At 41.5% G+C, this 26,524-nt stretch overlaps 1 protein-coding gene across 12 annotated transcripts in view; it reads right to left on the bottom strand.

Moving 5' to 3' along the window:
* The window catches only part of mark2b (MAP/microtubule affinity-regulating kinase 2b), a 43,003-nt gene extending 20,636 nt beyond the window's left edge, over positions 1–22,367 (bottom strand). For all 12 annotated transcript variants that reach the window (XM_061095740.1, XM_061095741.1, XM_061095733.1 and 9 more), the window contains exons 1-7: positions 21,043–22,367; positions 6,699–6,869; positions 5,111–5,164; positions 2,556–2,604; positions 2,309–2,374; positions 1,819–1,889; positions 1,266–1,322 (exon numbers count right to left, since the gene is read on the bottom strand). In XM_061095740.1, the coding sequence (XP_060951723.1) occupies positions 1,266–1,322; positions 1,819–1,889; positions 2,309–2,374; positions 2,556–2,604; positions 5,111–5,164; positions 6,699–6,869; positions 21,043–21,093 (519 nt within the window). In that variant the 5' untranslated portion in view covers positions 21,094–22,367. The remainder of the gene's footprint in view (positions 1–1,265; positions 1,323–1,818; positions 1,890–2,308; positions 2,375–2,555; positions 2,605–5,110; positions 5,165–6,698; positions 6,870–21,042) is intronic.
* Between the last annotated feature and the right edge of the window lie 4,157 nt (positions 22,368–26,524).

Raw genomic sequence — 26,524 nt, forward strand, 5'->3', positions numbered from 1 at the left:
CGGGGGTTGCCTAGCAACAGGTGCACTCTCCTTTTCACTTGCTCTGAATACTCTGCAGCTTCTGTGTGTGTTTAATACATCACTGACATCATCTGTAAGCTCTGACCTATTAAATAAACATAAACTGTCTTGTCATTTATTTGTTGGCATATTTTTCTATAGCTCATTAACATTTTTAAAGTTGGGGGGCATTTTAGGCCTTTATTTGACAGGACAGAGTTAGACGTGAGAGGGGGGGCAGAAGAGTCTGGGGGTGACACGCAGCAAATGGCCGCAAGCTGGAATTGAACCCATGCTGCTGCAGAGACATGAACCCTCACTATGTGGCGGCAGCTCTACCAGGTGAGTTATTCGCCGCCCCAGCTCATTAATGTTTTTAATCGGTCAAACAATACAATTTAACTGTGATGTGTTTTTCAGAAGAAACAAGAGCCACTACTCTTGCACGCACAGTGTTTTAAAACTTAGGTAGAGCATTATTTATCAGGACTGTTTTCTTTTAAATCTCTGGAACCGGAGAGAATAATTTTGCACTTGCTATAAAATGCGGTCTCATCAAAATTTGCTCTCGCAGTGTCAGGCCCAGTAGAGCTAAGCCTGTCCTGGATTTCACATCGTACCCCCCAGATCAAGAGTGATTAGGATAATGTGCAGGGTGGTACGCATTATAATAATGAGAACTGTCCGTCCTCCAGAAACCTCTTTTTTCCCATGCTGCCCCATTTTTTGGGGGGGGGTAAATGACAACCGTTATTAACCATCATCACCTGTTTAAAGTGAAGAAAACGTTTCTTGATCCAAAAGAAAAGTCTATTAAAAAGTCAAAAATAACCACGAGTGGGACTTTGGGATGAAAGGTTCCCGCTTGATCATTGAAACAGTAATCATGATAATGCATTGTCCTCTTATTCTGCCTGCTGACACAATAAGAGGATTTATAATGCATAATGCTAAGAACCAAAATGACCCGGAAATAATAATAGATAAGTGAGTGTGTGTTGCTTTTCTTTATTGGCGACCATACTGTGAATCAAAGACTGGGAGTAAAATAGAGACACAAGGAGAAAACAGGAGACGACCAAAGACGTACAGCTGTCAGCTCTGTGTGTGTGCATGTGAGGAGATGAATGGGTACGAGTTTAAGTCATTGAATTTGAAAGAGAATGACATCTTTGTGATTAGAGGCTCAGAGAGAGAGGCTGCTTGCGCTTCAAAGCTCAATGTAATTCATGAATGTGTGTTTGTGCGCGTGTGTTTTCTCTCACCTTGAGGTCTCTGTGTACTATACACTTCTGATGGCAATACTGCACTGCTGACACAATCTGCAGAGTGAGAAGTGAGTGAGAGAGAGAGAGAGAAAGAAAGAGGGAGTGACAAGGGGAGAGAAAAGATGACAAAACGGCAAGGTTGACTCAGTGAGAGATCCTTTTTAGGATTTCATCAGGACACAATCAAATGGATTTAGTAGGAATGAAAAATTGAAGTAGTCCCTACTAGTGTTAATGGTAAAAAAAAAAAAAAAGCATAATTGAAGGCAAAAAAAAAAGGTTAAAATACTTCCTTTTGTGCTTAATTTAAACAATTAAGAATGATCACAGTTTCTCAAAAATAAGGTATATGTAGTAAGTAGTGTGTAAGGCTGTCCCCTAAAAAGCATCCCACCTGCCACTATTCCACAAATACAGAAAGACTCCACACTGTCGATGCACTTTAAATCTCAAACCAACCTTATCCTAAATTAAACATATCAGCAAAATTTTATTTATCTATGATATTGCACACACAAGTAGAGAAAAATCCCCCCCCCCCAGCACACACCTGTCTGAATTTGGCACGGGCTTCTTTCTCCTTCATCCTGCCGTGGGCCACCAAGTAATCAAAGACTTCTCCTGGGAGACGAGAGAATGAGGAGGAGAAAAGTTTTAGTGTTGGAAACGGACACTAGGCACCTTGATAGTATTGGTTCAATGGGACGCTGATGTGAGAAGTACTCTGCTTTAGAAATAAGGAGCAGAAATAGTCATTATTTGAAGTTATTTCTAAGTTACGGACTGAAATGTTAGACAGATAAACTGATTTTCAATTTCATCTGAGAACATAAGCGTAAAAAAAAGGGCACACAAGAGCAGGCTAAATAAAAAAGAGGATTTGCGATTTCTGATAACAACCCTTTGGACAAATAACTTCTGAAAGACTCTAGAGGCTGTACATTACAGAGAGGTAGCATTTTTTGTTTGATGGGAACCATATGATAAAATCCAGAGAGCCGAGCCTCAGGGGGAAAGATTTCACAGTGGCACGCACTTACCTCCACTAGCATACTCCATTACCAGGTACAGTGTCTTCTCTGTCTCGATGACCTCAAAGAGCTTGACTGGAGGTGATGAAAGAAAGAAGGAATGAGAATTGAATGGAAAGGGTATGAGTGAATTGGAGGGAGGGGGGAGAAGAAAGAGGAATGAAAATAGCAAAAGGATAACAAATGCATTACAGTTAAAGTCTGGTTCTTAGTGAGTGATGACAGAGTGAACCGCTCACGTGTCTGTGTGACTCACCTATGTTGGGGTGATTCAACATCTTCATGATCCTCACCTCCCGGAAGAGCTGTTAGAAAGCAAGCCACACAAAGTGTTGTGTCAAATACACTTTCAGACGTCAGGTGGTGGGGATGTGAGTTACATTTATACTCGACATGTTCCTGTGCAAATAGTGTCAAATATATTTAGTGTCAGTGTATGTGCATAAATGGATAAATGGAGGGAAAAGGAAGAAAGACTCTGAGATTGAAAAATAGCTGTGTTAGTTTAAGATTGCCGTGTCATTGCAAAGACTCCATTCAATATTTGTAGTGTAAAATGACACTGAAAACACAAACATTCATCTCCTGTTTATGAACATGCGAGTCAAATTACTCGAAGGAAGGCAAAAACAAAACAAGGCTTGTGGTTACGCAACAGCAGCGATTCAGGCAATACCGGTTTAAAACCAGGGTCTGCCAAAACATATTTAAGGATCCCAGACTTCAACGGACAAATGAAAAGTTTGATTTGCATTGAGCTACTTGTAAACTCTTAACAGAAGCAGAAGCACTTATAAAAAAGTACTAATTCAACTGAAGTCCACCTTAATGCCGTCCAGTCTGTTCCTATGGTAAAGACACGAGGAGACGCTTTTTACTCATTAGGAATGTATTTACTCCAAATCAGCAGATAAAGTCACACTGTGCTTTCTGGATGTTTTGGAGGGAAATAACCTGGAAGTCACACTGTAGACAGACACAGTTGTAAACTTGCTAGGCTGGAGCTGTTAGTGTTGCAAAACAATCAAAAAACAAACACTGCAATATTTACCTATGTAAATCAGAGCCCTAAAGCTGAATATATGCTTATCCTAAAGTCAGCTATCTGTGTGTAAAGCTTCTTAAATGCACGAATGTTACTAAATCTGGCTTTAAAAAAAACTGGTGACTGGTGTTCTTACTGCCCTAAAATAACCCACAACAAATACATTACAAACATGAAATAAGTCCTTTTGACTGGTAAAGATTGGCTGAACAAGTTCTGTTTGCTAACATGAACCTCCCTCAGGGTTTTGATGAATAAAAATACAACATCTTCCACATACGATAAAGGCCTGTTAGTTTGACAACGTTGCCTTTTTGTGTGTTTGCAATGTCTTTGAGGTGACTCTGTAGAAAATGAAGGTAATAACCGCCACCAAATGTTAAGTTTTCGTCTGAGTTTGATTTTTGGTCTGTCTGATGGAAAACTGAATTACGCAAAATTTGGTGGAAACTATATGTCAGAAGAGAGCCCATTAAAGCATTGTGAGATAGATTTTTTTTAATTTTCGTTTATTTCTCAGTGAATATAGGCAGCTCAGTGTAGCTACTGAGCCTACATTTATCACAATATTTGTGTTTGGGTCATGATCCATCTGCTAACCTTGCAGATAGTCCGCGCTTTACACCCCAGCCAACAGGCTCGCTCAATGTGTCACCCCCCACCGCTTTAGATCAACACTAATCTCATTCAGCTTTTCCAGAATCCAATTGATGGAAAACTTCAATCCTTGCAAAAACTATAATTGGCTAGTGCACATGGATTTGCATTTGAGTGCTTACTTACAATCGATGCAAGAGAGTCTGACTGTTGTATTTAAGTATTTGGAGAGTTACACAACTTTTTTTATGCTGTTGAATATAAAATAAAAGATGCTTGATGACAGTTTCAGCTTTAATTTTAGCAGAATAACGTTAGTGGGAGATATAACTTGTTTAACACATTGTACACAAAATGTAGGGGTTCAAAGGTAATTCAACAGTGACACGTGAGGTCAAACAACATCTTCATATTTAATATTTGTGTAAAAACCTTTGCGCGCATTGCCAGCCTGAAATCTTTCAACCACAGACATCAACAGACTCTTTGGATCTTTCCTGGTGATTCTCTCCCAGGCCATCGCTGCAGCCACCTCCAGTTCCTGCATGTTGTGTCTCTGCCTTTAGCCTGGTCTTCCGCAAGTGGAATGCAGCTTGCTTGTAATGTGATAAAAGAGCCACATCGCCCACACAGTTCTTTCTACGACGTATACCTCTTCAAATTGAAGCCGAGACTTGCTTTCACGTGTCATCCTTTATTTAAATTTCAAATTTGATGTTCAGAAGCTCAGAGTCTAAAGCACAAAAATGTATCACTCTCTAAATACTTTAAACTTTTGCTACATCTAAACATCACATGCTTTCCAGTGATTTTGCACACAAGTGTGTATTCTATATCTTGTGTCTCTGGCTGCAAGACACTTGGTTTGTGTGTGTGTGTTTAGTGTGCAAGCGACATGGTTAGAGTTGTGCGTGTAAGTGGACAGACTCCACCCTGCCACGATCAAAGGAAGTAATTGCAGCTTGTTTCCTGTAATTAAAACTCTCTCTGAAAACTAGACCACTTCAGAAACAGAGAGGGAGGAATAGAGAGAGAGAAAGAGAAGGACACATGGGGCAGGAAGAGTGAAAATGACTTCTGCAAAAAAGGGATAAGCGGGACTGAGTTCTGGATTTCATTCCGTTGCCCGTGTGTGTAAGTGCGTGTGTGCGAGAGTTAGAGTGACCCACCTTCTGCAAACTGGAGGAGTTGAGCTGTGTCTTATCAATGATCTTTACAGCCACCTAGAAGCAAAACAAGAACATATTCATCTATTATTAGACTATTATTCATTCAATAATAGGTTAGTGGGTTTGACACATCCCCCTCACAGCCCCAGACACACACACTCCCTGAAAACCGGACCAGCATTGTTTCAAGTTTGCGCATCTATCCTTGTTAGAACTTCCATTCCAAACTTCATTGTGGACGTCCAAACCCGTATCCTCAACCATAACCAATTCCAACCCTGACCTTCACCTGACTTTAATTCACACCTCATCCCCTAACCCAGGAGCTCAGAAATGAGTTTTTGACCAGGCTTTGGTCCACATTAAGACAAATTCCAATAAGAATGGTGTTTATACTGGAAAGGTCCCAAGAAACAAAAAATTGTAAACACGTGAAAACAGTACGATGCAATCTTGCAAAATTGAGTGATAAACGGAGCAGAAGCAGGGTTTTACCCGTGTAATATCAAGGTCTATAGTTCATTATCCAATGTGGAAACCAACATCATAAACATAAAGAGATAGAAACATTCTAATGCAAAGAGCAAGCTGGGAGCCATATGACGTGAGAAAAGAAGTCTTAAGGTCAGGCAAGGAAACAAAGAATCTCTCAAAAAGGACACCGGAAGAGGGAGGTCTACTTCTCTCTCTCCCATTTCTGTTTTTCACTGTCAACTAACTCCTCTCTTCCACTCCTCTTTCTGGTTGTACTTGTCTGTGTGACTCTTTCATGCCCTCTGACTCTCCCTTGTTTTCTTTGAGAGCGTGTGTGTGTGCCAGCGAGTCACATGGAGTGTTATCAGGGTGTCAGGCACAGGGCTGTCACACATTGACAGAGCCCGCCCACCCCTCGCTCTCGCCACACAGGCCGAGAGTTGGCTTGACAGGGCCTCAGACAGAGCCCGGCATGGGCTCACAGCGGACGCTGCTTCCCTCTTAAAGGGACAGAGTGCTACGTTACATCACATCTGGAATTCACAGTAAGCCAGAGACATTTAGGCTTCTCTATTCAGGCGGACAATGGTGATCTAATCTCCTGCAGCAGATGTACTGTCTCCAAAGCCATTCGAGCCTCAGATCAGACCAGACCTACTGTGTATCACAGCGTGAACCCTTCCCTGCTCTCAGTAAGCAGGAAGGAAGATTAACATTTAGACATCCGCTGAACATGTATATTGTTTTTCTACTCAGGGCTAGTTAAAAATATAAAGCTCCTTTTCTTTCCAAAGTGTTTTTTGGTAACCAGTCACTTTCTGAAAAAAACAGACTTGCTAACAATATCTCAGTGACAGTTTGTCACTATGTCATCAGAACAATCAAGGCTGTTTGTTTTAGAGATAATTCCTTTTCCAGACAAAGGCTTAAGTTTAAATATTTCTCCTTGCGTAAAAACTGCTTTCTTAGCCTAGTAACAAGCCTGTAGAAAAGCCTTTGTCCAGAATGTGACCTAAGTGGCTAAAAATAAAAGTCTAAAACATTCAGAAGGTCGGAGTGACGCTGGAATTGGAACCAAGAGTGAGATAAAAGCTTTCCAATCGTGAATGCCTACCTCTTTTCCGGTGAGGACGTGTCGCGCCAGCTTGACCTTGGCAAAGTTGCCTTTGCCGATGGTTTTCAGTAACCGATAGTTACCGATGTGCGGCTGGTCATCTGATGTGGTTGTGGCGACGGAGTTCCGACATCGCGGCATGCTGGTGCGGCCAGATGTCGGCTTGGTCTCCTGGACAAAGAAAAAAGGCAGAAAACACTGTTTGTAAGCAGAGGATGACATGAAGGCAGAAAGTATTAGAATGTGACTGTGACAATGTGGGGATTTCATTTTATATTCCTCACTAAACCATTTCAAAGGAGTTTTCAAGTAGTTTCTGGTGGACAGTTAGAAGTTTTGCTTATATAATAACGCATAAAAAGAAATGCAGCATTGAAATTAATTACTGATACTGATTTGCACATTGAATACAGGGGCAACAGCACAAAACTTGAAGGGTTTTGGAACCCCACCCAAACATAAAATGCAAATATACTCAAAATAAATGAACTAATATTTCTGAGAATACCTGTACATTCAGAAAATACAATACAGGTCATTATGGCCCAAACAACTTCAGTTTTTCTCTCATTCTGTGAGTGCATGTGTGGGGGTATTTTAAGAATGGCTAAAAAGTTCCTAGTGAATTTCAAATGACCTTTTTCCAAAAATGCACGTCCCAAGTTACCCCTGCTTACTGCACTGTATTTATGGGACTATGCTGGAGCCCCACTGAACGTACATCACTGGCTTGGTCCTTCGCATGATTCCGGCCAAGGCCAGTAATGTATAAAAGTTATTTTTAACAATCACTCTGCTTCAGTTCATCTTACAGCAGACAGTAGGTCTTTGGAGCTATATACACACCCACAAAAAGAAAACAAAACCTTGCTGCGCTGGCAAGTTTTGCACGGCTGGCAACTGCGATTGGGTTTCAGCTCCAGGAAAGGGTCACAGCAATTGTGAGTGTGAGTGTGTGTGTGAGTGTGAGTGTGAGTGTGAGCGTGTGTGTGTGTGTGTGTGTGTGTGTGTGTGTGTGTGTGTGTGTGTGTGTGTGTGTGTGATTTGAGCAGACAGGTGACAGGGATCAGGGTCAGAGGAGAGGACGACTGGCTCCAGGGTGACGAGACGCAAACACACACATACACACACTGACTAACTGCAGCACAAACAGCACTGCAAAGATACAAGAATGCGCACTCTTCCACACAAAGGTGTGGGTGCACAGTCACACATGCCAACACACACATACACAGTGAGGAGGTTCACACAAATCATCTCTTTCTCCGGTTATGTCGCTCCAACAGAGTAGTTATTTCATCTGCTGAATTATCTCTCTCAGGCTTGACCAAGTTAGAAGGTTGCTGTCTCACAAATTACCTGCCAAAAATATATTTTTTTTAATCAAAATCTTCCTCCCTCCGTAACCACATCTTGGTTCATGAGAAACAAGGATTTCCATGATTACTTCATTGTGTTTCTTGGTCCAGATGGTATGATCTAATGTCTGCATTTAAACCCCCCCACCCCCAACAACTTTATGCTGACAGTGCAGACCTGCATATAAAGTATAATGAGGCAGATTAAGCCTGAATACGAGGGGTGGGGGGGGTCTGGGATTAAAAGCAAATGACAGTTACATTAACCCCAGAGGAGAGGGGACGGGCCTTATGTGGCCTTGTGCGAGGGGGAAGCAAATGATTTTTATTTTTGGATCATGTGGGAGAGAGAGACAGACAATATGTCATACGTGCATACTATTTGACACAATGAGACCCTGTCTGACTGGACAAAGCCGATTTCTGGAACCGTTGGGTGGTCCTCACTGAGATCTATGGTGATCTGTCCTCCTCTGTCACTCACTGAGCGTTAGCTTTGAGCTCATTGGAGTCATGTTGTCCGAAATAGAGCCTGGAGATTTTGCCCTTAACAAAACATTTGTGTCTACCAAGGTCTTCTGGAAAGTGATACGACATCGTATTCTGCTTTCTTGTAGTTTATAACAGGTGTCTGTGAGACAATGTTCAAGTAACATGTACACATTCCTCGACCCATACACCTGAATTCTCTCTAGATTCCTCCTGAGAAAGGCAATATCTTGTGCCATGAATACACATAGATGGACTGGTGCTAACAATCCTAACTTAACTAAATAAACTACAACAAAACCTTCTTTAAAAAACACAAGCGGGGGAAATGCCTCTTAATATATACGCATAACAAAGACCCAAAGAGTTTTACAGATATCTGGAGAAGAAACTGCATCTGCACACTCAACAACACAGTGGTTCCCATCAAGGACCAAGCTGCGCTATTTGCAAAAAACATACAAGATTCAACAAGTGAAAACTTCCTGGGAAGTTTCTTATTACGAGAGCTTCAATAATGGGTTCTATATTAACAGGAGTGGCAATATTTATGTGTTAAGGTGGCACACATGGATGTAGCAATATGCCATAATTAACCAGCTCTAGCTTTTATGGGAGAATCCAGAGTTCAATACTGTAGATATGGGATGACTTGGGTTTTACAGAAAGTTTGAATGTCATGTTTTTTCCGTGGAATCTGAGGAAGTACCTCCCAGTCTAATAAAAAACCCAGCTGTACAAGAACTGATATGAAGGTCAGTGGAGCGGACAAACTTTTCAGTCTTTGCTTGAGTACTTGCTTTAATGGGTCAACCACCCAGGAGTCATTAGACTACTTAATTAGTAGTCTGCTTGGACATTATTTTGGGGAACCCTGCACAAAGCCCAGCGAGTTTAAATTCGTGTGCGAGACCTCGGAGATCTTTCACAGTCCTCAGCGCTTTGGTCTACCTTCTCTCCTCTCCTCTTTCATGTCAGACTATTTTTGTCTTCTGATTCTTCCTTCATTTTTGGGCAGCTGCAGGCTTAGCAAGCCACCCCCAGCCCCCAACAAAACACACTCACACACACACTCACCTCTCCCCTCAGTTATAATTATAGAAGTGTTGGAGGACAATAAGTGACATCATTGTTTTGTTCTCACATTACGCTCTGATGCTACTTGTAAATCATGAATGCCAAATGAAACATGCCAGCGCACAGAGTTTAGCAGAGGACTTACTAACTTGGTGCTCCAATAGGAACCTAACTGAGTTAAACAGGTTCTCACTGAAACTGGATTTGTTAATGACATTCACAACTTATCTGATGACAAATACACATGAATGCAACCAATCACATCAGTGCTGAGCATCTGGTTCAGGTGACTCATTTAAGATGACAGCAAGACAGAGAAAAAAAAGGTTTTCGTAGTGTGCACTGAATAGGAGTCTAAATTAACAGTTCTCACATGTCTAGTTAATATAATTTCACAAGACTCAGATTAGTATCTGGGTGTGCGCCAAATTGCACACATGTAAATATCAGTCCGCCAACATGCCAGATTTTTTCATCAAGATAAAACGCCCTGTCACGCAATGTTCCTGGATCCGCACCAAGATTAAATGGGATTTCCCTGACCCATATCCTTCCAACAAGTTTCATGGTCATCCGTCTAGTAGTTTCTGCCTAATCCTGCTAACAAACAAGCCAACGCAGATGCAAACACAACCTCCTTGGCAGAGGTAATTATATGACCGCCATTCCCTCCTTTACTTTTCTATCTCGGAAAACCGATTTCAGAACCATGGCATGTAATCATCTGTTTAATTACATTTTGAGTTTGACTGCTGTATATATTACATTTTTGCCACCATGCTCATTCCGACAGTTTCGACAACAACCATAACTATAAGCGCAACAGAGCAAAAACCCAATTCTCTCTCAACCGGGCTGCCATCAGTTACCGTGCATCAAGCCTGTTGAATCAAGCTTTTTTGCCAGTTGCCTACCGTGTGGAGAGACCATTAGCATAGTGTTTATATCCGGCCCAACCATTCAGACCCCCTCCCAAAACACACACACAAAGTGAAAACTTACTGACATGATGTCTGCAGCTGAGAGCCATTTACTGCCACACTGCAAACACAAGCATGTGAACATGACCCCCCCTACCACACACACACACACACACACAAACACAAACACACACACACACACACACAATAATGTTAATCCAGAGCAGTACTGGTTGTGTTTTGACTCGGCCCTCATTATCACTGACCTTTACTAATCTGAGTTCTGGGAGGAAGCCACTCGGATACAACCAGATGGAATTTAACACAGCACAGTTCACAAAGTAACCCGAACGGAGGGTCGCACATGAAGTGAGTGCTACACAATACTATCAAGAGACAGCTGAACCCAAACGCAAGATAGGCAAACACAGGCAAAAACGTCATCAGCAGCCGGGAGGAAAAAACGGGGGTAATAAAAGGAGAGGTGAAGTGAAAGCACTCCGTTAAACCAGGCTCGGCTTAAACAAATAATCTTTACGACATAAAATATACTCTCTTCAGTCTTTCCCGTTTACAGCAGCGTCAAATCACATAATTCAGTTACCAGCAGCAACTCTGATGGCTTTCAAGCGGTTTTCTTAACATATTAATTAATCTCACATTGCCTTAGTCTGCAGTCTTGATCAAAAGTCACATTTGTCTATGATTGTTTAATTGACTGGGCCTCTTTAGAGGAGCTGAGAGGATCGTTTTCTGAAGGAGACAAAGAAGGAAGAGATCAACCCAAAAAAATGAATATGTGTTGTGTAAAATATGTCTAACCATTTTTGTATGTGGTACAAGTGCTGAAATAAGTGTAATTACAAACACCTGTTATTACTCCAGTTCAACAATATAATAATATGGTCACTTTTCTGCCAACCTTTACAACCAACAGAAAGCAGACTATTATTTGAAGTTGTTTGTGCAGATCGCTTTTTGAAAATACCACATCACAACCTGCTGTTAACAATAAAATGTAATCAAGCCGTTCCCTCTCATTTGAAATAATTAACTACTGGAAAACCTTCCTGTCCAAAGTCGACCTCCGTTTGTAAGTGCAGACTCAGAGAAAGGGCTTGACTGAACACTGAGGTGAGGAGAGCAGATTGCAACGCACTGCACTAAAGTTGTGCATTTCAGATTGAAACTAAAAGTAGTGACTGAAGACAGAAAGTAGTGACCTTGGGGGTGTCAACTAAATAAAAATGAAGCTGTAAATCAAGTATTCAAGTTCGAAAACCTGCACACTGCCAGAGAGCATTTAGTCAGATTTACATTATGTGCAGTAGGGTTGTGGCAGCAATATGCGTTGCCAATGTTACATTGTGTACACAGATTACATAACAATAAATCTAGTTGGTTCATTTTTAGTTTATCAGCAGAACCTATGTTCTTCAAAAAGTAATCAATTTGTCTTGCTGCTTGGATGCTACAAGTGTGGAAGTGATGAGAATTGACGAACAAGGCAATTGCAGAGGATGTGGTGTCAAAGCCTCCAGGATATTAAAATAATCATTCATGGTCTTAATCATTGTAAATTAGAGTAGTTCAAGAATAATTAGCAACGGCACTGGTTCAGACAAAGATGATCATTTATTACAATATTCATGGAAATTTAGAAATGGATATATGGTTGGATGTTTATGGTCAATGTGTGACATTGAGGAAGTCAGTAAATCATGAGAGAAGTGTACTTAGTAACACTGCCCGTTAACATTCGCCTGATGATGTAATAGGAACGGCTATTTATTTTGAAAGAGCAACTGCCAAATGGGAAACTCCCAACACTCAGCTGGCCGACCAAAGGTGTAACTTCAGTCAGGCAAATGGCACTCAGCTGACCTAAGGTGGAACTTTAACACTAGTTCACATCAACTTTTATTCCTCAACAGGAATCTGGGTAATTATGACACAGCTCAAACAGAATCATTATGCCCCAAAAACTCAATTTGATCTGTCCTCCGATCACTTCCTCTACTTATAATATGACATAACCTGGCGTTCTATAAATGAACCACATGTAGAAATTAGCTGTAAAGAAGAGTGTTGTTAAGATCATGATTCTCTTTCAGACTTGTCTAAGTTTAACTCATTTGTTAATTAATCCTGTCCAAATTGGCTTAACGCGAGTTAAAAGGAGGTAATGATGATTAAAAATAAACACACAGTCAGCTTTGTTATCTGCCTAATCAAACTGCTCTTCACCAATATCCTCGACAACAGCTAAATCAATGTTGTATCAAAATGGGAAAAACTGAGATAGTGTTACAGAAAAACGCATAAATTCAGCCCTATTTACATAAGATTTAAAGATTCAGTCCATAATCTCAATCCAAACTCCTCCTTTAATTTCTCCTTATCTATCAAAGCTCCATGTGGAACAACAAGCTCAGCACAAATGGGGTCTTTATTGGATAAATAACACAACCACATGCAAAAGCTGTTGCATTATACTGGAATTTGTGGGTGGGAGGACACACACCTCCCAACTCTAGGTCGTGATGGCGGTGTTGCCATGGAGATTTGTCGCTTGCTGAATCCAGCCCTCTATCTCAATATTGGTTCGTATTTCTTTAATCTTTCCTTCATTTTCTCTTGCCGTTTCCTTCCTCCCATCACTTTTGTTCCAACCCTGCTATTCATATGTTTATGTTTCTATTTATAATCCGCTTTAATGCCGAGACGAAATTCCAGAAAAGAATACATGTGACAAAGACAGTTTGTCGTCCTTAAACGGGAGCATACAGTCCTGATTTTACCACACAGAGACATATCTGAAGACATTTGCAGTGGTGCCTTTTAAGTCGTCTGCGTTTCAAATGTCCGACTTTGCTTTCTTTATCGTAACTCTAACATTACAATCGTACAACAGCTGCTAACTGGAACTGGTGGCAAATTACAACAAAAAACCTAAAGGGAACAACCTGAGGAGAGTTAATTAAAAAAAAAACTCTAATGAGAGGAAATTGAAAAGGACACAAGGTAAAAAGCTGCCAAATGTCAGGAAGAAATAGTACTGCACCTGTTTGACAGTTTATCCGATTGAACCCATCATGGAAAGCTAGTTTAACAGGACAATGGTGTACTGCACTTTGCGGGAGTATTTGGCAAAGGATGGGAATAAAATGAACACAAATACAGACTCTGTTCAGTCTCCAGTTTTACAAAAAGCAAGACAGACCAAAAAAGGAAATTATAATGAAATAAAAATTGAAATTCGGCCTATAGGTGGTTACTTTATCTGTCAAACCATTTCTTGCACTGCTTGGCATTACGTCGCCTTTTAATGCATATAGCTTTAATTCGCCCATTCCCACAACAAGAGTCAAATTTTATATGATCTTAAAAGCCTCATCTGATGATTTGATCTGATCTGATGGATCTCAAATTCATGCTTTTAATAATTGATAAAACATGCAGTCTAATAAAAGAGGTCAGTGTAGGTGTTTTTCCAAATGTATGTTTGTTAATTTAACATTCCTATAATGGGGCTAAAATGACCAGTCAAAACCTTATTTAACCCTATTACATTACAGTGTGCCCTTCACCGTTTACTGTACACAAAGCTACACAACTATCTAATACAGTATTGATGTTTGCTGCCAGATGCACTGGCTTCAGTGTCGATACAATGCACAACAAAAAGTCAGGTAACATTTGTGACCTGCGGAATGTTTCAAATCAAAACTTGGTCAACTTCCTGCTTACATGCTCCTTTCTCACCTCTTCTAAAACTCTGTAGGAAAATATCTAGTATGCTGCAGACCTAGCATATGCATACTTGCTAAGCAGAGAGTCCACCTCACACACAAGTACATTTGTGAGAGGCCCCTTACTTTAGCGAGATGGTGTCACAGTGGGTCACAGTTTGCTGTGAATGTCGTGTCGTGTGTGTTCCCTTGAACTGGATTACCCAGACTCCCAAGGTATGTGTACATGTGTGTGTGTGTGTGTGTGTGTCTGCATGCGAGTGTGTCAAATTAATTCCTGTTTGCTCTGTTCCTGTCACAGTTTGGACACATTGCACAGCGCCTCTTTGCATTTGTTCTGCTGCTATGCTCAGTGAGTGCGAGCAGGGATGGGTTCCATTTTGGATCTGGTTTCACGTTTGGTAAAATGCCAGGATTTGTCCTTATCAAATCTTTCATTCACATTCTCCATGTAGCTAGTCTGTTTTGACTCTCTGACACTACAGGCATCAGCGGAAAAAAGGATGACGACATGTAAATGTGTGATATTGAGGTAAACAAACAGGCAAAATCACTTACATGTTCCAGAGTCAATGAAATAACTCAAATGTATTCTTTGTGAGGAGTACTCATGATAAACAACAAGTCCTTTGTTTAAATATCAATCAAGTTGTGGCATTTTTGATCATTTGAGAAGATGACTGCTCGGCCTTTGTCTACCACCAATGTTATCACATTCTGTGACCTGAACAGTGGTGCAACAATGATTCCCCATTCAAGTAATACTAACTACCTCTGTGGATGCAAAATACCAGTGATTTACTCAACTGATATTACTGAATACTGAAGTACAATGAATAAGGTTTTCACTGTTGTTTTTACTGGAGGCGGCACAGTGGTGCAGCAGCGATCGCGGTCAAGTTGCAGCAAAAAGGCTCTGGGTTCAACCAGCTGAGCCCTATATTTATGTTTGAATGCTCTCTCTTGTGCCTGCGTAGATTTCATCCCATAATCCAAAGACATATATACTATGTTAATTACATGTCAGCCATATAGTCTGACTCTCAACCAATGTCATAAGGTGATATTTTGTATTGCAAATACCAGATATTTAGTGATTTGGGGCTACGGTTTGTGTTATTTACTCACTTAACTGATCACAACATGAGACATAACAAAGTTGCGTTCCACCTCAGCTAAACAATTTCCTGTGGGAACCCGGGAATAGTGGAGTTTAGAGTAAATTAATGGCACTGTGCATTTGTCGGACCATTTAACCACAACATCTAAAAAACTAGGTCAAAAAACACAAATCTAGAAATATATAAATTGGAAAATATGATTTTTAAAGTCTGTTAGAGGATTAGATCAAAGAAACTGTTATATCCTTTGGGTGTAAACTCTAAAGGGGGTGAGTTCTTATCCTGTTCATGCTGGCTCATTTATTCCCAGTTTACACAACATGACTTGAACCTTAAATAACCCAATTCTGCCACTGTGATTGAATTTCTGAATCAGTGTGACTCAGCAGAGATCAGAGCGTTTCCACCAATAGATGCAGCTAATCCTGCAGGATACGAGAGCAGTAAAGTGAGCGAGAACAAGGCCTCAGAATCAGGTCGGGTGTCTACATGCATTTTAGGCTTGATTTGTTTTAGAGATTGTGAAGTAGGTGAATCAAGTTGTATTGTTAGAATCACGAGAACAAAGCAGCTCTGACATAGATGGTCTTGGCCTTGGAAAAATTGTTTTGAATGATAGGCAGCAGGTTACTACAACTTGGGCTCTTTAAAAAATTATTTTGGTTTGAAGTGGATCTTTTCTTGCATATTTGATCAGTTCTCAAATGTATTTATTGACCTTTTCCCTATATATTAAAGCATCCTCATTGGATCACACGAAGAAATCAAAGTATTGAAAGTGGACTGAAATCAGAGAACTAAACAGAAAGGCCAAATTACATTGAAGCAGTGAGACAAATCCACCCTCCTTCACCTGAATGACGTCAACTCCTTCAAATCGCAGGTCTACAGTTAGCTGCCACACCTACCACTCAGCTCAACTGGAAAGGCCTGTTCTGCCCTGCACCCTCAGACAATCCAACACACACTCACACACACACACAAAGCACTGAACTTCAACCCATTGTTGGTTAAACAACGAGGTAGCACCTGCTTGGCCTATATTTATGTGTCCACTGAAACACCAGGTATAAATGGCAGGCTAAATCAAAATGTATTTCCAATCCATTCAACAGCTAACTGCAAGTCTGAGTGTGTGAGGGAAAACAGAAGGGACTTGTAGTGAGTGTGTGTGTGTGTGTGTGTGGCAGGTTCTCTGTTGCTAGGGCCCTGGCTAGCTTTGTCTTTCTGTTCATCTGCCTAGTGACTGGTCTGGTAAGGAGAGAGGCATAATTTATGGTTTCCTGGGCGTAACAGCAACGTGTACGTGTGCACACGCACGTGCGTAGCTATAGATTGCTTACACGATGAGTCATACAAGGGGGAGCATGAATGAAGGACAGGCAAAAGGTGAACATCGGCACAATAATTATTTTCTAAAACGTCTTCGCCAGCATACCTGTGACAGTGCACTCGCACATCCAGGGCTTCGCTCTCATCTGTATTACATTTCCAGCTCACACTTTCGCTTGGAGATTCTCTGCCAGACGTTCACACTCCCAAGGTGTCAGGTGAAAATATCCAAACCGTGTTCAGCTACACTCACTTTTTCCAAAACTGTGTTGGCTTTGTTTATAGTTGCTGTGTCGTCAGATGGCTTTTTATCCATAACCATCTGCGTTTCAATCCTGAAGCCGGTTAAAAAAGTCAAAGAACAAGGGATTAGGCTATGCTGAGCGCTTTCCAAAAATGGGAGAAATTGAGGCAAACACAAAAATAAAGTGCAAAAATGAAATCAGAAGCCATATTATGGATTAACTATTTGTAATTGAGGGCCCTACAATAAGGAGTAATAGATGTGTAATTCCACAGGAATCCCTCTCAACTCATCTCCACCTTTCCTGCTTGATAAAGCAGCACACAAACAGGACAGTGCTCAGTAGGTGGCAGTCGGTGTATACTTAGAATCTGACTTCCTTTCTGGGTTTAGATTAACATTTTGGAGAACTTTTCCTTGCCCTAACTGAAGGACTCTGGCGAATTGTACTGTTGAAAATAAACTCAGTTGGATAAGATTAACTTTAATGCCTTGATATACAACAACTTGTGATTTGTGCTTTATTTCCTGGATCCTTGATTTTATTTCCTTTAGGGATGTAGGGCCCTGCATAAATAAACCTTCGGTAAACGCAGTGTAAACATAAAATAAATTCCTAAATGTAGTTAACTTATTTTGCTCTGCATGACCTCTGCAGTGAGGGAATGTCTCAATTGCCGAAATGAATAGTTTAAATCCCTCACACCTTAGAATCCCGCTTGCTCAGTTAGTGAGAAACAACGGAAACAATGAAATAAGAGGATGAAGTAAGAATTGAAGAGGCAGGCCAGTTTTTCAAATGCCACTAGTTTGACTTCTTAGAGAACGTGGTTATAAACTAATATGAGCAGGGACATTGTAAAACAGGAAATTAGACAATCAAATGATTGTGTTTGGGGGAAGTACACAGAGAGTGCAAACTGCAGAAGATATTAAGTATTCCAAAACTGCATTCGAACAAATCTGCTGCAATAATTTAAAATAAAATTATATCTGACATATTTAGCACTAGATTAAGACTAGTGTTTTATACTAGTGTCTGACCAATAGTGTGCCATATACAAATAGGCAGCATTTCAGATCCTAGTCACTCAATGCATCTGCCATTTTCCAGCGTCAGAAGGACATCACAGGTCACTTCTCTACGTTTCTCAGCGCTCTTATGATACATACCCGGCAACTGATTAGGATAACAGAATGGTAGGCTGTCTTGGCCAGTACAATCCATATATACTCATTCACATACAACTTAGTTTGCTATTCATGTGTAAAAGAGTATTGTCAAGTAAATCATCAGAAGTTAGGATTAGGCTAATTTGACATCAAATATTATATAACAGTTTCTCCCTCCCAAATGGCACACTGGCTAATCAGATCAAAATAAACACCCTCTCTGACAGGAACAGAGGCCTTCCCACAACACTCCGTCCATCCTCATGTCCGGTGCCATTTTGTCCTGTATCTTGAGACCCGACACCAAAGGCTTTCTATACATGGCCTGTAAAACAGACTGCATTTGTGCGGACGTATCCATCCATGACCTTTTGCCTAGAAACCCACTTAAGGACTCGCCATGAACCCAAACTTTTTTATTTCACCCCTAAATCCTCTCTGGATGCTGTGGGACGAGGAAAGCCCCACACAGGCCAACAACAGCACTACAGCAAAAAAATTTAAAAAACACACATGAAGCTGTGTTGGTAGAGCGCGTTCCTAAAGGGTGCATATAGAGGGCCAACCAGGAAGTTCAGTCTGAAGGTTATTAATGATTACTACCCTGCACTTTGGTTTATACTCTAATGAGCCTGCATGTACAACTGTGACAGAAAGTCTCACTTCCATTTTCATGTGGCTAATCTCATAATGCTGCACAATACAAGGTGGTACACCACCAGATATGTATGGATGTAACTATCATTGTGTTGCTGCTGTGGCCAAAGTAAAGCCAGGTCCACCTTAGTTTGATACACTACTGTTTTTCTTTGCAGAGGCCCGCAATGGTTTTATTGAATTGGCTAGTGCTCATGTGTTTGTATTAGTGAGTATAATACCAATATGTTTCACACGAACTGTGGAATAAACCCTTAATACACCAGTTGAAATATGTGTGTGTGTGTGTGACAGTTACAGAAACACACAATATTGTTTGTCTGTTTCAGATAAGGGTGTAACCATGTCAGAATATGTATGCGTCACTGTGTGTAGATTTATTTGCTTGCATCTACCTACTTACGTACCAGTCTGGCCAGATTTGCCTTTTCTGTACACTCTAATGGAAGCAGTGATCCACTTTGTGGGACAAACAGATTCACATGCAGTGAGATCACAGTTTCAACACACAACTTCCGTCAGCATTTGCAGAAGAAACAACAGTAGACAAAATCTTTGAACCTTTGAGTCTCACACATCAAGACGTTTTCCTATTGGCAGGTGAAAGCAGATCTGAAGTCTGTATGGTTTTACAGCTGCCCTTTACACATCTCAAACTCAATGTTTCAGATATAAAAATGTTTGACAGGTGTGCAGCTCCTATGACAGGTAAAAGAAAAAAGAAAAGAAAAGAAAAACCTCCTTCCACTACCCTCTCTTTTTAGCATTTGTCAATCACCATTTCAAAACCAAAGTTACTAATAGTTAATTCATAAAGGTTATAGGCAAATGCTAAAATTATTCAATTGCTGTGATGCTTCACTCATCAAAGCCAACAACCGACTGCTAAAATAATCTGTCATTACAGCTACATGAATAAACCTTTAGAAACACAAGCAATACAAATATAGAAATGGGTGAAGCTTCACACATGCACTGAGAACATGTACTGGCTAACTGTCGAGATGTAGATACACAAGTTTTCTATTTGATTTGCATAGCCGGTTTCCTTTTTCATTTCAAGAGACAGATTAAAACAAGTTGTTTGTAATCAGCTTTCCAAGTAATGCAAATAATGCTTTGTGTAGTTAAGATGTTCATGTGTGGCTTCTTCGCAAATCATCTCTAGATGAAACTGACGACAAGGTTGAGACAGATTCTGTATTCTTAAAAGAAGAGGCTTTTTTTCAGCTTTCAATTAATGATTTACAATGCAAAGCCAAGGGGTTTCTTTTAAGCTTAAAACATGCTACCAAAGCATTTCTGTACCCAACTGACTGAAAACGTGAAACACAAACTCTTATTTAAGTTCTGTAGTTCTAGGGCAAAGGAGGTCATGTGTTGCTTGCCGTTCATACCCCAACTGAACCCATATAAAAGACACATTCCAACCTAACATCTGGATGCCAATTGTAATAAAACCTATACTTTTAAGTCAACATCTGCTCCTGTAGTGCTCTGGATCACTAGATAAGTTTGCATTAGCATCTTGAACTTCGGACACCCGTTTTCTATGATCACATATCCACCAATACTACTTCTTAGCAAAAATAACTTCTCTTGTTTTATGGGTCCTAAGGGTCCTGTGCCAAGACTGTCCAGCACAAACACAATATATCAACTTTCTCTTTCAGGAGAGCCCCACCACAAGTTCATGCCTGCACTATATAACATGCAATTAAATACTAAAATATATTACATGAATTGTAAGTTCTCCAGCTTGTCTTTTTACAATGGATTATCAATGTTTTTAAGGTTAAAGGTACATTATGCCCACCTCACCCACTTTTACAGTAAGTTAATGATGCATCAGGCTAATATATGTAGGTACCAGGCTTCTCCACTGTCTCCTATCATCTGGAACTGGCTGACAGGGTTGACCCTAATGCAACAGGTCTCATCGATGATAAGTCAAGCGGGAGGACATGCCCCAACACACAGACTAAACAAGAGCCTAAATTTGATCTCATACTCTGCAAGGAGTGGGAAACCCAGTGTGAGTGCGTAGGCAAGCTGGTGAATCACTGCTGTGTGGCAAAGACAACGGAGACAGAGAAAAGGCAAAGAGACGCCAAACAAGGCCTCCATCGAAAGCAGATGAGAATGTCCCATTCGGGGGTGTTAATGGGACAACATCAACTTTAACATTGTTTGGGAGAGTGATCTTGAACTGAGATCTTACCTGCCCGGTTGAATTTTCAATCACTTGCACCAGTGGGGCCCTTGTTGACATTTTTGAAACTTGGGGGTTGCCAAAAAAGGGGGAAAGGACCAGTGACACAAGAACGATTCCTCAGTGTCTATTGTGCATTTAAAATGTGGGTAGCTGGTGGTGGAGGTAAATTCCCAAAAGATGTCCAGTGCTAGCCAGCTAGCAGCACGACAAATCACCCGTGAATCAACAAGTTGGAGCCCACATCAGCGGCTAGCCGAGTTAGCCAACTAGCTAGAAACTAGCTAGCAGCAACCGCACGTCCCATGTTTGTCAACAAGCACAAAACGGGGAAAAGGGAGAGCAAATGTCTTCGTTTCAGCTTCGGCCCCGGTGTGAAAACATTCAGTTTCCACTTAGCATTTGACAGCGTCGACGGTGGCTAGCGAGCCAACAACCTGATGCTGTGACGTTTTCGGCAGCTAGCTACTTGGGCTAGCTTGAAGAAAAGTTGGGCAACGGTAGCACTGCACAAGACAAGGTTCAATTAGGCTGCTAAAATGCTAAGTAGGGTTGCTAACTACTGCCGAGGAAGCTGGGGCTGTCGCCGAAGTCTACAGCAGACGTAAATCCAACGTCGTTTTCATCGACGCAGTCTCGACGTCTATATTTGTCTTTTTTTGTAGCGGCTGAGATGTTTCCTTTCAGATCTGTGGGCTCCACAAACTTTCAGGCCAAAGTTATTCCCGGCGAGGTCTCGACCTTCCCAAGTCACACGAAACAAGTGGAAATGTTCCCAGTTGGATATCCAAGTTTAGGGTATCCGGGTGGAAAAAAAATAAAAGCAGCGCTGTGTAGAGTGGTCACATGGCAGAGGAGAAACACGAATTAATGTGTCGCGCTAGCTAACTGCTGGCCGATATTAGCCCATGTAGCTAGCTAATTCTGTGTTTCTTCCGAGGCGGAGCTAGCTAGTTAGCTTCTCCTCCGGCGGACGCGGCGGCGGTGACTCGCCACGGAGCTGCCCACGAAACTCCGAAATCCACGGAAATCACCGGCGCTCTTCCTGCTGTGGCGTGATTGGAACAAGGGGTCGCTCTCCGCTGCTGCACTGCAGTGTGGCGATCCACCAGCTCGTCCTGTCGGGAACCGCCGACTGCTGCTGCTATTCCCCGCGATCAGGCGACTGAGAGGAGGATCATCAGGTTGTAAAATCCATGATCTGTAGATGGGGGGTCTTCGTGGCTGGAGGTGTGTGTGTGTGTGTGTGTGTGTGTGCCTGCCACGGGCGACAGGGGGAGAGAGGCGAGGAGCTGCGCCCGAATGCAGACTATGCGCACGATCCTGCCCTGATACCGGAACAAGCTCGCGGCAACATGGCTGCTTGCACCACGACTGAAGGAGGAGGAGGAGGAGGGAGGGTTCGTCCGTGTTCGGCTCCACTCGACTGTTTTCTCCGAGCCCCGAGGTGACTTCCAGGTTTGGCAGGTGCAGCGTCACCAGTGGTTTCTGTGTTCACACTGTCAATGGCCGGGATTTCATTGGTCTGAGCATAATTCCCACATGACTCACCCTCAACTAAAACATATTCCCATGGGACCCATGAGACTCCAGACCCCAGGAGCCCTCAAGAGCCCCTGAATTCACTTGCATAGGCTTTTTATTACACCATAAAAGTACAATGTCATCTGGGTCATTATTAAGTACTAAAACGTGTTGCCCTGTCTTACAGAGGGGCCTTTCCAGTGGCGGATCTAGGATTCTACTAAATCGGGGGGCCATAATGGGGCTACAGTTTGTACAGAGGGCCCTAATAAATCAACTCTTAGGTAAAAACATGCTTTCTTCAGAATGCATGTTCCTAGGCTATTGTTGGTGTTATATCTCTATTATTATTATCATCATTATTTATTTAAGATTTAAGATACATTTTATTATCCCACACACATGCACAGACATGCACAGGCACACTCATGCAAGGGGAAATGTAACCTCTGCTTTTAACCCATCTGGTGCAGGACACACAGAGCAGTGGGCAGCCGTGTACGGCGCCCGGGGAGCAGATGTTGGGGGAGTAAGGTGCCTTCCCTACTAGACAGGGTAGGGAGATTCCTCTTGGATTTTTGGACAGATCGATCCAGGTTCGTCTTTTTGTTGTTTCTCCGTGGAGTCGAACCAGAGACGAACCAGAGACCTTTTCTGCCCATAGTCCAAGTTTCTGCCACTAGTCCACCGCCTCCTTTATGTTCTTCCTTCTGTATTTTAATTATTCGTTTTTTGTTGTGAAGCCCCTCGTATTTTGTGTCGAAAAAATGCTCTATTACTAAAGCTATCGTCATAACTCCTGTTTCAGTAAGATGCACATTTAAGTCATTCCTTGTTTACTGTTCACTCTATAGAGCAAATTTAAGCATCATTGAATTTATAAAAAAAAAAAATGTTTCCTTGCTCAAGCACATTGTGAAATTCAGAGATGCTTTTGCCAAAATTTTACCCTTGGGTGCAAAAATAACTTTTAAAAATTAGTGAGTTTGACTGATGTTACATGTAATTAACTGAATGCCAACATGCCCATTGAAATATACATTCACATATGAATTGTGTGGAATTGCTGTTGGAAGTTGAACGAATGGTGAATAGTGATTCCAGGGGCCAACAGGTGGAGAGAGCCAACATCCCAGGGGGCCGCCAGAGCTGTGTTCTTTCAGAGGGGCTCGTTAAAATGGATGCTGAATTATGTTTTGACACCATAGCTGTAATGATAAAGCATCATTTGTAAATATGTACCCATGCTCTCCATAAGTGTGACTGTGAGATGCTGACAGCTGGCATAGACATTTTCAAGTTACTTAGCAACAGCCATGGACTGACAAAGATAGTACGGCTGCTGCTGCTGCTGGAAGTGGGGATGTCTGAACTCTTGTCAGTCAGGAGGTCTGCAGAGACCACTCACAATACCAGATATTCACCGTTTACACAATGCAAGGATGTTGGGGGAGAGAAAAATAAAAAAGAGGGAAAAAAAAGAAATCAGGAAATGAAGGGGTACGAGAGACTCGTTAGTCGGAGAGTGGGAGAGAATCCAACTGGCAGGATTTCCCGATGAATCAAGGGAAAAACATCCCCCTGGTGATGGAGGGAGTGTGCTCCACATGCAGCATAACAGGACACAAACACCTCAGTCTGTACCAGTGGGTTCACCATCATTCCTCTATGAGAGACTTTATCAGGACTTATCTATCAGCCTCATTCCCTTCACTCAGTGGGTTGGAGCTGGTCCAGTTTGATGGTGGATCCCAGGAGAGCTCACATGCACTCATCTGCACTTTTTATTTGGAAAAATTTATTAAAAATATCATTGATAAGTGTGTACATGTTAACCAGTGTATGAACTGTGCTGAAGTGTCGCCATCTGCTGGACGCCTAGTCATCTATCTCTCTATCTACCTCCCCTCCCTTTCTTGTTCTTCCTAACTCCTTACCTACCGCCCTCCCTCCCTACATACCCTTTGTTTATTTCCAACCTCTTTAACTCCTTACCTACCTCCCTCTCTCCCTCTTCCCTCCCTGCTTACCCACCTACCTTCCTTCCTTCCTCTTTAACACCTTACTTACCACCCGCCCTCCTTACCAACCCCATTCCTTCCTTCCACGCTCCCTCTCTGCTTACCCATCTACCTCCTCCCCTCCCATCTTTACCTTCTTTTCACCCCCCCTTAACTCCTAACCTACCTACCTCCCTCTCTCCCTCCTTACTCCCCTCCCTCCTTCCTTCCTTAATTTCTTACCTCCATCCTTCTCTCCCTCCCTCCCTCCTTACCTTCTTCTTTACCTACCTCCATCCCTCCTTACCTCCCGACTAGCATTTCCATCCATGTCTTCCTCCCTCCTTACCTACCAATCTTGACAGATTATTTCCTGGTGTGAGTCACATAAATATTTGGATGGAAACAATTTATTTTCTCAATCCTCTGAATCGTCTGTGGAGAGGAAAAGACACACCGAGTAGGAGGCTGAATTGCAAACTCCTAAGCAGTGGTGATTTGCGGGTATTTTAAGATTCATCGGACAAACATTAAAAAAACATACCAGCCAACCTAATTAAAGGAGCCAAATGTATCTGGCCAGACTGCAACAAACTGTTTTATAAGTAGCCAGTGCTTTTCTCCATAGTGGTTGGCAACCTACATTAAACTCATCAACAGACCCGATACATCACAGTCGGCCACTCCTCTTCCTGCACTCTGTAAAACAGTATCCTCCTTTTTTACCACATTGTCACACATATGATCAAAATATGTGAAAACATGAGGCACTCAGCTGCCACCACCGACTTCTAGTATACGCCTGGTATAGAAACTAAAATAAAGAATTACTTTTTTCTGATTTTGATTCTGAATGATTGTTTTGGGGAAATACAGCAGCTGATAGAAAAGGCCTGTGCCACAGCGTAGCCATAGTTGAAAACAATGTCAATGGCAGATTTAGTCCTGAGAGCTGGGACAATCTAAGAACACTTGTATACACAGAAGGTATGAATTTACTGACCTGTGTAAATGTCCTAGCACCAAACACAAGGCGGTCTGTACTGTATAATCCGATAAAAATACTCAAGTTAAAAAATGGCCACGTTCATGACGCCATTAGGTGTCCAGCGTTTACAAAGATAATCCCCCTCAAGCTCAACTAATCTTTTATGAAAATGTCTGACATTAGCTCCTGTTTGTGTTGTGTCACTGGGTCAACAAGGACGTTAATAACACGTCTTTGTGTTAAAGGTGTCAAACCTCATCTTATTGGCTAAGTAGTGTTTCTTACAGTTTTATGTACTAAGTGTAAGTAGGTTTAACCTTCTCTCCATCTTTGCCCATGCGACTCATTTTCTTTGTAGGGATGTTAATGTCCAGAATAACATGATGCATGAAAGGGACATTTTAGAAATTCAAAGTTTTATTAAGATAAACGAGTGGTGATAATTACTAAATCACACCTAACAGCTTGAAGATGGTGAACACAATAGAATACAGTTTATGCACTTGCAGCATTGCGGAGGCAACACATTCCAAATGATGGGGACAAGTGAAAGTCTCGTGAAAAACAGAAATATATGAAAATAAAATATACATTTAATTTACCCGAGGAAGAACTCAAGGAGCTTTAAACTATGTACAAACAAATGGGGGGGGAATCCTTGATCTGAAACGGCTTAAGTTTAAACAAAGATCAATGTTCCTATCATAAAAATATCACTTTCTTTAAAGTTTGTTTTTAAAAAGTTGAAAATGTCTTAATCATGTTTCGCATTAAATGAGTAATTCTTGTAAGTATTTATATTGAACGCAGTATCTTTTGAGATTTGTATTAAAAGAAATGCCCAACACTAAATCCTCTTTAAAAACAGACAGAAGAAAGGGATCATTCAACAAAAGAAGAGAAAGACCAACAATGGGAATATAAATTATAAAGGGTAGTGGGGGGGGGAGGGGGTTGTTGAAATAGCTTCACATCCAGT

This window comes from Limanda limanda, chromosome 22, assembly GCF_963576545.1.
Source record: "Limanda limanda chromosome 22, fLimLim1.1, whole genome shotgun sequence".
In the NCBI taxonomy this organism is placed as follows: Eukaryota; Metazoa; Chordata; class Actinopteri; order Pleuronectiformes; family Pleuronectidae; genus Limanda; species Limanda limanda.